Source organism: Chrysochloris asiatica, unplaced genomic scaffold, assembly GCF_000296735.1.
Source record: "Chrysochloris asiatica unplaced genomic scaffold, ChrAsi1.0 scaffold00249, whole genome shotgun sequence".
NCBI classification, from domain to species: Eukaryota; Metazoa; Chordata; class Mammalia; order Afrosoricida; family Chrysochloridae; genus Chrysochloris; species Chrysochloris asiatica.
In genome coordinates, this window is record NW_006408767.1 from 3,978,586 (window position 1) to 3,991,487 (window position 12,902).

Here is a 12,902-nt window from a genome sequence, read left to right on the forward strand (position 1 = left end):
TTGTTTCTTGTTAAGTGTTGTGGAGTGGGTTCCAACTCATAGCGATCCTGTATAGGGTTTCCAGGAGCAGCTGGTGGGTTTGAACTGTCGACTTTGTGGTTTGCAGTCTAGTGCTGATCCTACAGTGCCATACTGTGCATTGGGCTGTGACTGCTTTTGTTATTATTATTTTTTAACTTTTTATTGTGAATGATGGTGGTGAAGGTAAACAGACAAAGAGCATCAGCTTTACTTTCAACCAATCATACGTTGTGTTTCATCTCAATGATTACACTGCCCTCCCTGTAACTACAATTATCCTGCTTCCACCCTATGGCATCCCTCTTACATCTAATTTTTCACAAATAAACTAAGCAAAAAAATTGATGTATACATACAAAACAAAAGATATATATTCATTTAAATGTCCAAAGGGCACATTTTGCAAGGCAGCCTCCTTCCCTTAGCCACACAGCCTTTCTCAGTCCATGGGCCTAGAGTCCTCCTCAGCTGCTCTATCTCTCCATACCATTGCCTCTGCCACCATCCCTGCTGTAGCTGCTTTTCTGCATAGGATCTCACTCTCCACTCATGCTCTTTCTTCTTGATAGTCCTGGGGTCCTCTGTTCCTGAAATGAAAGATGAACTACTCCCCCCTTTTAGGTACACATCTTCTACAATTACAATTGTGACCATCACAATTAATCCTGATAACAATGATTCACAATTGAATCATAAAATCCTATTACCATTGTCCCCCATCCCCTTTCACCAGATCCATTGTCCCCCATCCCCTTTCACCAGATCCATCTGGAAAAGAGGAAAACTATTCAGTGGAGATTCTACCTTATCCCCCTTCATTTTGAAACTAAACACACTTATGAAAGCTTGTAAGCCAGCCACTTCATGTGTGCCTTTATTTGTGTTGTTGTTGAATGCCTTCAAGTGGGTTCTGATTCATAGCCACCCTGTGTAGGGTTTCTGAGGAGCAGCTGGTGAATTTGAACCACCAAGCTTCGGTTCAAATTGACCTTTTGGTCCTGTGCATCATCCCAGAGTGCTACACCAGGACTCCTCGTGCCTTTTTTGTTGTTGTTTAGTGCTGTCGAATCAGTTCCGAACCATAGCGACCCTGTAAAGGGTTTCCGAGGAGCAGCTGGTGAGCTTGAACTGCAGACCTTGCAGTTCAAATGGCTTTGCAGTCTGGCACATTAACCCACAGCGCCACACCAGGAGTCCTCATGCCTTTATAGCCCCTCATTTTTCATAGTCATTGCGGTAACTTTTTTTTGCACAGTAACTGGTGTGGCACTGTAGGATCAGCACTAGTCTGTGAACCACAAGGTCAGAAGTTCAAAACCCAACCAGCTGCTCCTCAGAAACCCTATCCAGGGTCACTACGAGTCAGAACCAATGCAAACACACTTAACAACAGCTGTCTCATTCATCTACAGGTCCCCCCCACTCCCCTGCATTAACTGGCAGAGAAAAGAGCCCTGTATAATAAATTGACCTGAATAGGACAGTGATGTAGTGAGGCTTTCTTTCTATGAATCTGTGCTGGACTTGGGTGGGAAAATGTGCCAGGATTCATTTGGGATTGGTCTCAGGGTGTATGGGAAAGGGTCCTAATGTGAGTGTGGGGAATATCAATATGAGTTAGGTGGGGGAGAGCTGACAAAACCCTCATATAACCCACATGTGACTTGGGATGTCTAACCTTTCAACGTGTGATTTCATTTGGGATATTAGAGTTCTTCCTTCATTTGGGATAAGAAGTGAGTCTCCTGCTCAGACACTGTGTCAATTTTCCTCAAAGGAAGGAGGCACAGAAACAGAAAAGTAGGTTTACCTGGACTCAAGTTTTGTAAGTGCATTTCCTCCACAGTCCTCCAATGGCCAATCTGGGGTAGTGCAGTGTTCCTCTATAGCATGGATACTGGGTCTTAACCCTGGGGCCTAAACCCTGCAAGCCTGACACCTGGATGACTGAGACAGCACCTCAGGAATGGGTAGGAAGCTTAGTGATTCAGGGCCTCAAGAATGGCGTTGGGCAAGCCACCCGACCAGCTGCCTGAGCTGCCTCCTCCTTGTTTATGCCACAACAAGGAACTCAACTTGGCTCATCTCTGGGTACCCAAGTTATCCTTCTAAATCGTGGACTCCCACCTGCCCTTTACTGTCAGCATTTCTGCTTTAGGGGCCCCCAACACTGATTAGCCCTGGAGGGAAGGAATGTCAGTGTTCAAAAAGGTAAACCAACAAAACAATAGTGGAACTTCCAAAGAAATCAACTCTTCTGCTTTAAACTTCAAAAGATACCACATCTCAAATCCAAGATAGTCACTTCTTTCTTCTCTATTGATCACAGTGAGGGAGGAGTAAGATTTTTAAAAATCAAAGATTTAACATCTTGATCTCATAGTTCTATAATCTTTTAATAAATAGGATTTAGCTTTTCACCTTTGTTATTCCATCTCTGTTCTCTTATCTCCTATAAATTCACTCAAGGTCTGAAGATGGAGAAAAGAGGCAACTCCTCTTTCTCAATGCTCAGTTCAGCCTCTGCATTCTTAAGAGATGCCACACCCAGGTCCACTCTAAAAAGCCAAGCCCACCTGGCTGGGGGAGGCCTTGGGCCCTGAAGCTAGGCAGCAGGTGGCCCTGGAAGGGGTGTGAGTGGAATGCCTTGGGCCTGCCTCACTGAGTCACCTCGTGTTGTTGCTGTCATTATCTTTGTTGCTGTCTGAAGTCCCTGATCAGCTCCTCAGACTTCTGTGGAAACAGGAACAGCCCCTTGCCCTTTCAACTTTTCTGGAGAAGCTGCCAGCCTGATGGTGAGCCGAATGGGGTGGGGGGGGAAAAGGGGGCGGCTGGGGCGGTGGGGAGACCTGGGGCCCGGATCAGTGCCCCTTCTTCCCACGCCCTCACCTCTTCCTCCTCCTTCTCCATGCTGGGGTCCTGGGGGAGGGAGGATCTCCATCTTCTCTCTTTCCCCTACTCCTCACACGAGAAGCTCCCCCTCATTTCTACCACCGGCCTTGCCTAGCCCCTGCCCTGTGATGCACGTGTCAGGGGCTCCTCAGCCTTGCCACAGTGCCCTCTCCACCCCAACACGGGCACCGCCTGCGATGACACCTACTTCTACTTCCCCCTCCTGGGGATCCCACTCCATCCCACCCCTGGCCTCGGTGACTCCCCCTCCCTCACGCCGATGCTCCCAGGACCCTCCTGGGCTTCGGATAGGCCCCCTGATCCCAGAGCAGGATTATGAAAGGCTGGAGGACTGTGATCCTGATGGGTCCCAAGATTCACCCCTTCATGGAGAGGAGCAGCAACCCCTGCTTCATGTGACTGAAGGGCTCCGGGGTAAGTGTAGTGTGGGAGACAGTGGAGGGGAGTGGAGAACTCATCACTCAGGCCAGAGTGTCACATCCCAGTTCTCACCTCTCTGTGCCTAGGCTCTTGGCATCACATCCAGAACCTAGACAGTTTCTTCACCAAGATATCCTTTGGGCTAAGGACTGGCAGAAAGCCTCTTTGGGGCTAGCACCATTCTTGGCAGGGAGTATGCATGAGGCCAAGGGGATTTGATGGGGGGCAGTGAATAGTGTCATCAGGAAAGGGCCATTTGCCTCTGGTTTATTCCTTAATGGGCCTGATACATCTACAACTACCATCAGCGAAATGGCTTTGCCTGTATTCTGCTGGAGGACATCTTCCAACTGGGGTGAGTTGCTTATCCTGGACCCAAACTCTGTCCTTGGGTCCTTCTGCTAGCTTTTTAAAAAAGTATCTGCTTCTAATCTGATGATTTTCTGAGCAACCCATGGGCTAGCAGGGTGGGGAGAGTGGCTCCAGGCTTGGCAAAGGCTGGGGGCAGCAGCTTGCCTGGCTGGCTCTCCGACCTCATCACTGCCTCATCTCTGCACTCCCTAGACAATTCATATTCATTGTCACCTTCACAACCTTCCTCCTTCGCTGTGTGGATTACAACGTTCTCTTCGCCAACCAACCAAATAACCGTACTAGATCTGGGCTGCTCCACAACAAAGTGACCTTGTCGGATGCCGTCTTATCTTCGGCCCAGTGTGCCAAGCAGTGAGTGACAGCCTGGGGGGAGGGGGAGCAGATGTGTTGGGGAGAGGAACAGATGAGAGTCCCTCTCTCTGTTTGTCCCTTGGTCTTGATCAGTGGTTCTCAAACTGTTTTATCTCAGGATGTCTTTAATCACTGAAGATGAATTTAGAGCTCTAGTGAGTTTTAGTTAATAAGGTATCTATTTATATTTATCCTGTGTTTGTTGTTGTGTCAAGTCAATTCTGACTTAGAGCGCGACCTTATATGATAAAGTAGAATTGTCATATAGGGTTCCCCATTCTGTAATAGTTATGGGAGCAAAGCACTGGGTCTTTTCTCCCACTTTAATGCTGGAATTCTAACTCAATGTGACCCTATATGACAGAATTGTTAAGTGCCATCGAATTGATTCCAACCCATAGCGACCTTGTATAGGGTTTGTGAGGAGCAGCTGGTGAGCTTCAACCACTGACCTTGCAGTTCAAAGCAACTTTGCAGTCCAGTGCATTAGCCCACAGTGCCACACCAGGACTCCATATGACAGAGCAGAACTGCTCTTTAGTGTTTCTTTATGGGAGCATATCACCAGGTCTCCCACTGAGACCCTGGGAGTTTGAACTGCTGACCATTGGGTTAGCAGCAGAGCATTTAACCATTGTGCCACCAGGGGTTCTTATATTTACCCTACTAGTTATTAAAGCTGAGAACATATGTTTTAATTTTTTAAAATTTCATTTATTTTTAAAATTTTTGCGGGTGGTAGGAGTAAAGAGTTTGCATTAGTACTATGGCTAGATCTAGGCTAGGCCTAGGACTTCATTTAGAGTGAGGCATATGGTTAGGACTAGGGTTAGTGTTAAGGGTTAGGGGCTAGGCTTGGGCTAGGAGTAAATTTTGGTCTAGTTTTAGGGTTACAGTTAGTTTTATTTTTAATTTATTTTTTTTAAATCTACTTGACTTCCTCTTCATTTGAAAGTTCTGTAGTTACAGTATACCCTCTTGTTACTTGATGTTTTTTTGTTTGTTTGTTGCAATCTTTGGTTCCTTCTTTTCAGTCTTATGTGTTTGTTTACTTTGAATACTTCTGTATCTGTGTTGAGTTCTGGGTGATATTGTCGTATATGTTAATCTCAAATTGTTGTCTGTTGTTGGTTCTCTGTTCAAAGAACTTCCTTTGTAAGGCTGGTATGTTTTTTACTAGCTCTTCTAATTTGTTTATCTGGAAATGTCCTATTTCACCACCCTATTTGATAGACAGTTTTCCTGGGTATATGGTTCTTAGTTGACATTTTTTTTTTTCTTTCAAGAGTGTTATGTATGTCATTTCATTGTCTACTTGGTCTGCATGGATTTTGCTGAGAAATCAGCTTAATCTTATTGTTTCTCCTTTGTAAAAATTCTGTTTTTTCCTCAGATTCTTTCCTTGTCTTTGATTTTGAAAGTTTGATGCTACTATATCTTGGTGATTTTTCTTTTGGATTCTGTTTGTTTGTAGTTTGTTCAACTTCTTGGTTGCATATCTTCTCATCTTTCATGTTAGGGAAGTTTTCTTTCAACATCTTTTAGACAATTTTCTCTGTTTATTTTGTCTTCCTATTCTGGAATTCCAGTCACACCTCAGTTATTGATGTTGTTGTTAAGTGCCGTCGAGTCGGTTCCGACCCATAGCGACCCTGTACAGGTGTAAATCTTTACGGGAGTAGAAAGCCTCATCTTTCTCCCTCAGAGCAGCTGGTAGTTTCGAACCGCTGACCTTAATGTTCGCAGCCTGATTCGTAACCACTACGCTACCAGAGCTCCTATTGATAGTGCCACACATAAATCTTAGGCTTTCTTCAGATTTTGTTGTTTGTTTTTCTGATTGTTCCTCTAGCAGATGAATACTGAGAGATTTATGGTCAAGCTCATTAATGTGGCCTTCCGTTGATTCAATTCTACTTGTTCGCCCTTTTCAATGTATTGTTGCTGTTGTTGGTTGTTAAGTGCCATCAAGTAGGTTCTGTATCTAAAATCTTAGTATTAGTCTTCTGGCTTACTTGCTGTTTCTGTATGATTTCAAATGTTTCATTTATTTTGTCAATTTGTCCTTGAACTGTTTTCCTGAATTCTTCTAAAATTTTTTCTGTGTTTTCTTGATTTCATCAGCAGTTTTCTTGATCATTCTATCAATCTGTTAAAAGCACCTAAATATTATTCTTGTAAATTCCTTATCAACAGGGTAAAGTCAAAAGAAGACTCACAGGGAGGAGGTGGTATAACTTGTTACATGGAGGGGATTACAATCATTGAGTTGAAAAAAGGGGATGGTTTGTTGAATGTAAAACTGTGATGATATCCTCTGTAAACCTTCACTCAATTCTCAATAAAAAGTTAAAAAATACTCCTTATCAAGTACTTTTGATACGATTTCAGGTATTATTTTTTCTGACTGTATTCTGATCACTTGTTTGAGGTACTCTATCTTGTTTCTTTGTGTAAGCTAAAATTGTCTTATTTTTTCTGAGATATTGTGATGTCCTTTTTAAGTTATTTAATTGATGATTGTATGTTGGTGGATGTGATAGACTGCAAGTTTGAACGCAGTTCTCTGTTCCCTGTTTGCATACTGTAGGTTAGGGCAGAGTTCACAAGCCTCTAGACACAGGGCTGGTGTGCCCAGTGCTCAACCCCAGGAAAAACAGGGTGTGTAGGAGGAGGTGCCACTTATCACTGGGCTGGTGAGGGCGGGGACTGGTCAGGTTGTTGGCTATCAGGAGAGCTTGGAGAACAAGGCAAAACTACACCCCCCTTGCCACCAACCTCCAGTCTTGTCCTGTGTCTCCAGTTGCCTGCACAAATTCAAGATGGTTGCACTGTGCCAGACTGGCTGGCAGTCTGCCCATGTTTCTTCTCTCTTGCTGCTTCTGTTTAGCTTCTTCTTCCAGTCAGCACTCAACCCACCTTTTTGTCCTATCCTCTGAAGCTAAGAGTTCCAGGCTCACCATCTGCATCAACTTCATTTGGTGTCTCCATATCCTTGTTGTAGAGGGATCTGCTCAGCCTGTCTGCCTACTCTGCCATCTTGCCCTGGAAGTCCTTAAAGCTAAGAACATTTTTAAAATATAAGACTGTACAAGTACATACTTCATTGCCTGTCAGTGTGATGACAGCTTCAATATCATGAAATGTCTGAAAAAACGCCACAGCACACTCATGAGAGAATGAGAATGAAAAATGTACAAAACATCTCATTGTTATTTGAAAATAGTTTAGACCTTCCAGACCCTTGCAAGGGTCCCAGGTGTCCCGGGACCACATTTTGAGAACCACTGGTTTAGGTGTATCTTAATCGTTCTCCTTTATTTACCTCCTAAGCCCGGCCTCTGTCAGCTCCCACCGTTCTCTGCAACTTACCTGTCTAACTCCATACAGGATCCGCTCGAGCCCCCTGCTGGTTTTCCTACTGGTTCTAGCTACTGGTTTCTGGCTGTTCCAGCTGCTTCGCTCAGTCTGCAACCTTTTCAGCTACTGGGAAATCCAGGTGTTTTACAGAGAGGCCCTGCACATCACCCCGGTGAGCTGGGTGGGTGTGTCTGTGTAGAAGGGTGCCATGAAAGGGTGGCAGAGGTTAGGGGAAACAGTGGTGACTGTACAGATGGAGGGATCAATTGGAAAGAGGGTAGAAAGGGTGGAGCCTTCTAGGCATCTACCGTCCACCTAGATCGATGCTGGGAGGTAGAGTAATATTATTTATAAAACATGGTCCTTACTTTAGTGGAACTTAGATGGGTTAGTTTATTTAGATGGGTCATATGAGGTGATTTATAGTCACATGCTTGTGGTAGAAACAATAGGTGTTTAGTGGGAAGGGGATCATCTGGCTTTTGGATTGTGTTAGGATGGACAGGGGAAACGGGGAAAGTGTTCCAAGCCCTGGTGTGGGAAGACAGAGAAAGTCAGTGAGCATCTGCGAATAGCAGAGAGGAGACTGTTGCAGCTGTCTGCAACTAAGCATTCTTCAGTACTCCGAACATCCCCCAACACTCTGCTCAGTCTTTCTAAAACTGCTCGGACCCAGGGACCCCCACTTGGATATTCAGCGGCCTCTAGAGACCCCAAGATCAAGTTCAAATCCTTAGTTTGGCATTTGAAATCCCTCATACACATTTCGTTTCTAGTGTCACCTTCATGAGGTTGGCTTCTTCACCAGCCCCTAGTCATGTTTTGTCCTTCCTTTCCATCCCATCTTGATCATATTCTTTTGGCTCTGTACCTAAGTTTTTTCTTGAAGGAAAAGCTCCAAAGCTACCTTCTGCACAAAGTTCCCCTTGTCTCCCCCAGAAGTTCTAGAAGGCCCTTTTGAGTCATGGAACCCAAGGTATAGAGCAGGGAGAAGTGGGGAGGACTAGGAAGCATGACTGACTTTTCTGTTTATCCTTCTGCCTTTGCCTTCCTCCCTTATGCCTTCCAGGGGAAGGAGACCTAGTGGGATGAACTGCGAGGCTGGCCTTGAGGCACTTGACTAGGCAAAACTGAGGAAGCTAGGTGAAAAGGGGCTAAAATGCAATTTGCAGTGCAGCCCTCCAACTGAGCTCTCCAGCAAGTATTGTGGAAGGTCGTTTCTAGTGAAGGAGTGAAGAAGATCTGAGTAGGGCAGGCCTTGGGTCTCAAAGCAGGCTGAAGCAAAAATTAGTTAGGATTCTGGACAAGGGTTGCTAGGTATGTGAGAAATGGGAAGGAGAGATATCCCCATTAGCTGCCAATCATTCTGTGTCTTCTATGTGTTGACTGGGGGCGTGGTGGAAGGAGGGTGTCAGAAAAACTTGTTCTTAAGGATCTCACAATGCAATTGAGAAGCCAGGGCATACACCTGAAGAGCTAACTACTAAGGTGTGACCAGGAAACACATGACTAATAGACATATGAATGGCAGGGACTATGAGGAATGGAGCAATTCAGAAGATGAAAAGAAATAGGAAGTGTCTTATTAGTGACAATGGAGGGTCAAGAGAGGGCAGAAGATGACAAGTTTCACGTCTGAGTGTAGCTGGGACAGTGGAAGGTGGAAAGGGGGAGATGAAGAGCATAGTTTTGGTCACGCTGAGTTTGTAGCACTTTTTAGTTACTCTTTTAGGGTTACTGAATTTGGACATCACTGGGAGAGATTCTGGGGGTGGCTGATGCACCACTTTTCCCTTCTTCAGGAGGAGCTCAGCTCCATGTCCTGGGCAGAGGTGCAGTCTCGCCTTCTAGCATTGCAGAAGAGTGGTGGGCTGTGTGTGCAGCCGCGGCCGCTGACCGAGCTGGATGTTCACCACCGTATCCTACGCTACACCAACTACAAGGTGGCCCTGGCCAACAAGGGCCTGCTGCCAGCCTGCTTCCCGCTGCCTTGCGGAGGGCGCGTGGCCTTTCTCAGCCGTGGCCTGGGGCTCAACGTCGACCTCCTTCTCTTCCGCGGTCCCTTCTCGCTCTTCCGCGGTGGATGGGAGCTGCCGGATGCCTACAAACGCAGCGAGCAGCGGGGTGCCCTGGCCGCAAGTCTGGGGCGCACTGCGTTGCTGCTGGCCGCCGCCAACCTGGTGCTGAGCCCGCTGGTGCTAGCCTGGCAGGTGCTGCACGCCTTCTACAGTCACACAGAGCTGCTGCGACGCCAGCCTGGTGCGCTCGGGGCCCGCAGTTGGTCACGCCTGGCACGCCTACAGCTGCGCCACTTCAATGAACTGCCGCACGAGCTACGTGCACGCCTGGCCCGCGCCTACCGCCCAGCCACCGCTTTCTTGCGTGCCGCCGCGCCCCCTGCACCCATGCTTGCGCTGCTGGCACGCCAGCTCGTTTTCTACGCGGGCGCACTCTTCGCCGCGCTGCTCTTGCTCACCCTCTACGACGAGGATGTACTCGCCGTGCAGCACGTACTCACCGCCATGACCGCGCTCGGTGTCGTAGCCACCGTGGCTAGGTATGACGGGGATTCCTAGGGGCTCCATTTCTCACAGCCCCAGCATGTGCTATCTGCACGCCCACCTCACTCTACTCCACCTGCAGGTCTTTCCTTCCTGAGGAGCAGTGTCAGAGCCGCTCTGCGCAGCTTGTCCTGCAGGCGGCTCTGGCCCACATGCACTACCTCCCAGAGGAGCCCGGCCCCTCCGGCAAAGCCAGCGCTTACCAGCAGATGGCGCAGCTCTTACAGTATCGGGCGGTGAGGGCGAGGCGGGGGTGGGTCTAGGAGGGGCTGCATGTAGTGGGAAGGCCACCCGGGGCCCGAGGGGCTGGTCTGACTGGACTGGAGGTTTCCTGCCCTGGTGAGTGATCCTTGGCGCCTCTTGGTCTTGATCATTGGTGTGGGACTCCCCTCACACCTTTTCCCCATTTCCCCCCCAGGTCTCCCTTCTGGAGGAGCTCCTTTCACCTCTCCTCACCCCACTTTTTCTGTTCTTCTGGCTTCGACCTCGGTCCCTGGAGATTATCGACTTTTTTCATCACTTCACTGTGGATGTGGCCGGGGTTGGGGACATCTGTTCCTTTGCCCTTATGGACGTGAAGCGCCACGGCCACCCTCAGGTTAGAATCCTTCTCTGGCTTACAGTGTATGATCAGCAGACCTGAGCTACCATCCTCCCATTTCCTCACTTGCCACCTGTAACCTTGAGCAAGTCGTTCCATTTCCCTGAACCTTCATTTCCTTATTTGTAAAATGAAGACATTGGTAGTAGCCAGTATGTAGGGCATACTGGCATATAGCTCCTGGCATATAGCTGATACTCCAGAGTGGTGGAGAAATGGCTGGTCAGTGGGTGCGCTGGAGTAAACATGGCTTTCCTACCAAGGCAGCCAGGTGGGGTGGGGGTACAGAGACCTGTGACCAGTGGAGCTGGGTCCAGACCCAGGCCCAGTGCTGCTGCTATACTTTTGGATGAACGAGCTTGTCCCTCTCTTGACCTCAGTTTCTTGGCTAGTGTTGCCTGTCCAGCCTGCCCCTTGAGGCTCCCACTGTAGCTCTAGGCAGTGTCCATAGTACCTGAAGGACTGTTCTTGCTCTCAGTGGCTCTCAGCTGGACAGACAGAGGCCTCACTGGCTCAACGTGCAGAGGATGGAAAGACCGAGCTGTCCTTAATGAGATTCTCTCTGGTGCACCCACAATGGCGCCCCCCAGGGCACAGCTCTAAGTTCCTTGGACATCTTTGGGGACGAGTTCAACAAGATGCAGCCAGTTGGGGTGCCACCTCGGTCCGCAGCCCCCCTACTCCTGGCCTGCTCAGTGACTCCACTTCCTCTCTGGTGAGTCCTAGCCTTTTCTCCCTTCACCACTTTCAACTCTTCCGTTCCCTCTTGCCTCACCTATACTAACGTGCATTAGTGGTCCAACCCCATATACTCTCCTGCCTTCTTTAGACCTCCTCTTTCTCCTTTTCCCCTCTCTTTTGACTCTCTTTTCTGCTTTTCTTCTTCTCTTGCTCCCAGCCGGAGACCTTCCTGGCTAACCTCTTGGTGCACCCCATCCTGCCCTCGAGGGATCTGAGCCCCACAGCCCCCTGCCCAGCAGGAGCCACAGCCAGCGTCCTGGCCTCCATATCCCGGATTGCCCAGGATCCCAGGTAAGGGGTGGTGGCCTTAGCTGCCAGGCAGTGTGGGTGGTGGAGGATTAGCCTACAGGAGGAGGGAGATGGGGTCCTGTGGGGGCTCTGGAATGGGGGTGGGGGTGGTCAAGTCAGCCCTCACTTATGAAGGGTAAGAGGGGTATGTAGTTTTGACCTACTGCACCCTCTGCTCCAGCTGCGTGTCTCCAGGGGGCACTGGGGGTCAGAAACTGGCCCAGCTCCCAGAGCTTGCTTCTGCTGAGATGAGTCTCCATGCCATCTACCTACACCAGGTGAGCAAACAGGTACAGGAAAGAGAAATGTCGGGGAGAAAGCAGATAAACAACATGGAGACTGGGGAGGGAGCTAAGCAAATACCTAACAGGAGCTGGCAGAGGAGCTTAAAAACCCTCTGTACATAAGAAGGGGCTTAGAACTGCTCTCAGGGGAAGAATGGGAATCCCTTATTTCTCTTCCCTTTCATGTAGCTTCATCATCAGCAGCAGCAGGAACTGTGGGGAGAGGCTTCGGCCTCTTCATTGTCGAGGCCCTGGTCTAGCCCTTCACATCCGCTCTCACCTGATGAAGAGAAGCCATCCTGGTCAAGTGATGGTGAGGAGCTGAGGTGCACGAGAAACAGAGGCTAGGTGGACCCTGGGCACCAAGAGCACTGCCTAGTGATGACTTTTCTCACTAGGCTCCAGCCCTGCCTCGAGCCCCAGACAGCAGTGGAGAAGGCAGAGAGCCAGAAACCTGTGCCCTGAAGGGTTTCAGGAGACCACAGAGACCCAGCAGGAACCTGGTCAGACCCCCAATACCGACTGAGAAACTACTTCAGGGTCAGTATGGTCTGATTTGGAATGAAGAGAGAGAATTGAGGGAAAAAGGAATGAGTGGGAAATTGGGTGGATCCAGGCTTGGAGGGATAGATGATGATGGCAGTCTCTCAAATCTAGACCCCTGGGTTGCTTGTCAAGAACTTTCTCCTCCCATAGGCTCTCAGCTTCTCCAAACACAAGAAATTGGAAGGAGTGAAGTGGACGGATACACTGAGCCTCTCTCAGAACTTATCCCCAACTCCAGACTACAGAGCCAGGGATGCCTTAGTTGGGCAGGCCCTGGGGATCCATGAAGAACTCACCCCAGAGATCAGTAAAGAGTAGGAGAGGAGATGCTGAAGGCTTCTGGAAACAAGTCTTAGATGGTCCCCACATTGCGAGGGAGGAGTGAGGTAGCCTCAAGAAGAAAGGTAGGCAGGTGTCTAGGTGGAAGCCAAACTAATTTCA

The 12,902-nt window shown here is 48.5% G+C and overlaps 1 protein-coding gene across 1 annotated transcript; it reads left to right on the forward strand.

Annotated features, from left to right (window-relative positions):
- Positions 1-2,813: 2,813 nt before the first annotated feature.
- Positions 2,814-12,441, forward strand: ATG9B (autophagy related 9B). Its single transcript, XM_006873692.1, has 13 exons — positions 2,814-3,348; positions 3,441-3,484; positions 3,645-3,709; positions 3,919-4,080; positions 7,471-7,612; positions 9,243-9,997; positions 10,084-10,237; positions 10,420-10,599; positions 11,081-11,317; positions 11,501-11,634; positions 11,813-11,909; positions 12,105-12,228; positions 12,314-12,441. Exons 1-13 carry the CDS (start codon positions 2,814-2,816, stop codon positions 12,439-12,441), a joined length of 2,757 nt encoding a protein of 918 aa, XP_006873754.1.
- The last annotated feature ends 461 nt before the right edge of the window (positions 12,442-12,902 follow it).

What these genes read in the sequence shown, in the direction of transcription:
- ATG9B (XM_006873692.1), top strand. Translation starts at nt 2,814, where the DNA reads ATGGTGAGCCGAATGGGGTGGGGGGGGAAAAGGGGGCGGCTGGGGCGG. An exon ending in CGGATTGCCCAGGATCCCAG is followed by an intron (nt 11,635 to 11,812) that starts GTAAGGGGTGGT and finishes CCTCTGCTCCAG; the next exon opens with CTGCGTGTCTCCAGGGGGCA. An exon ending in GCCATCCTGGTCAAGTGATG is followed by an intron (nt 12,229 to 12,313) that starts GTGAGGAGCTGA and finishes TTTTCTCACTAG; the next exon opens with GCTCCAGCCCTGCCTCGAGC.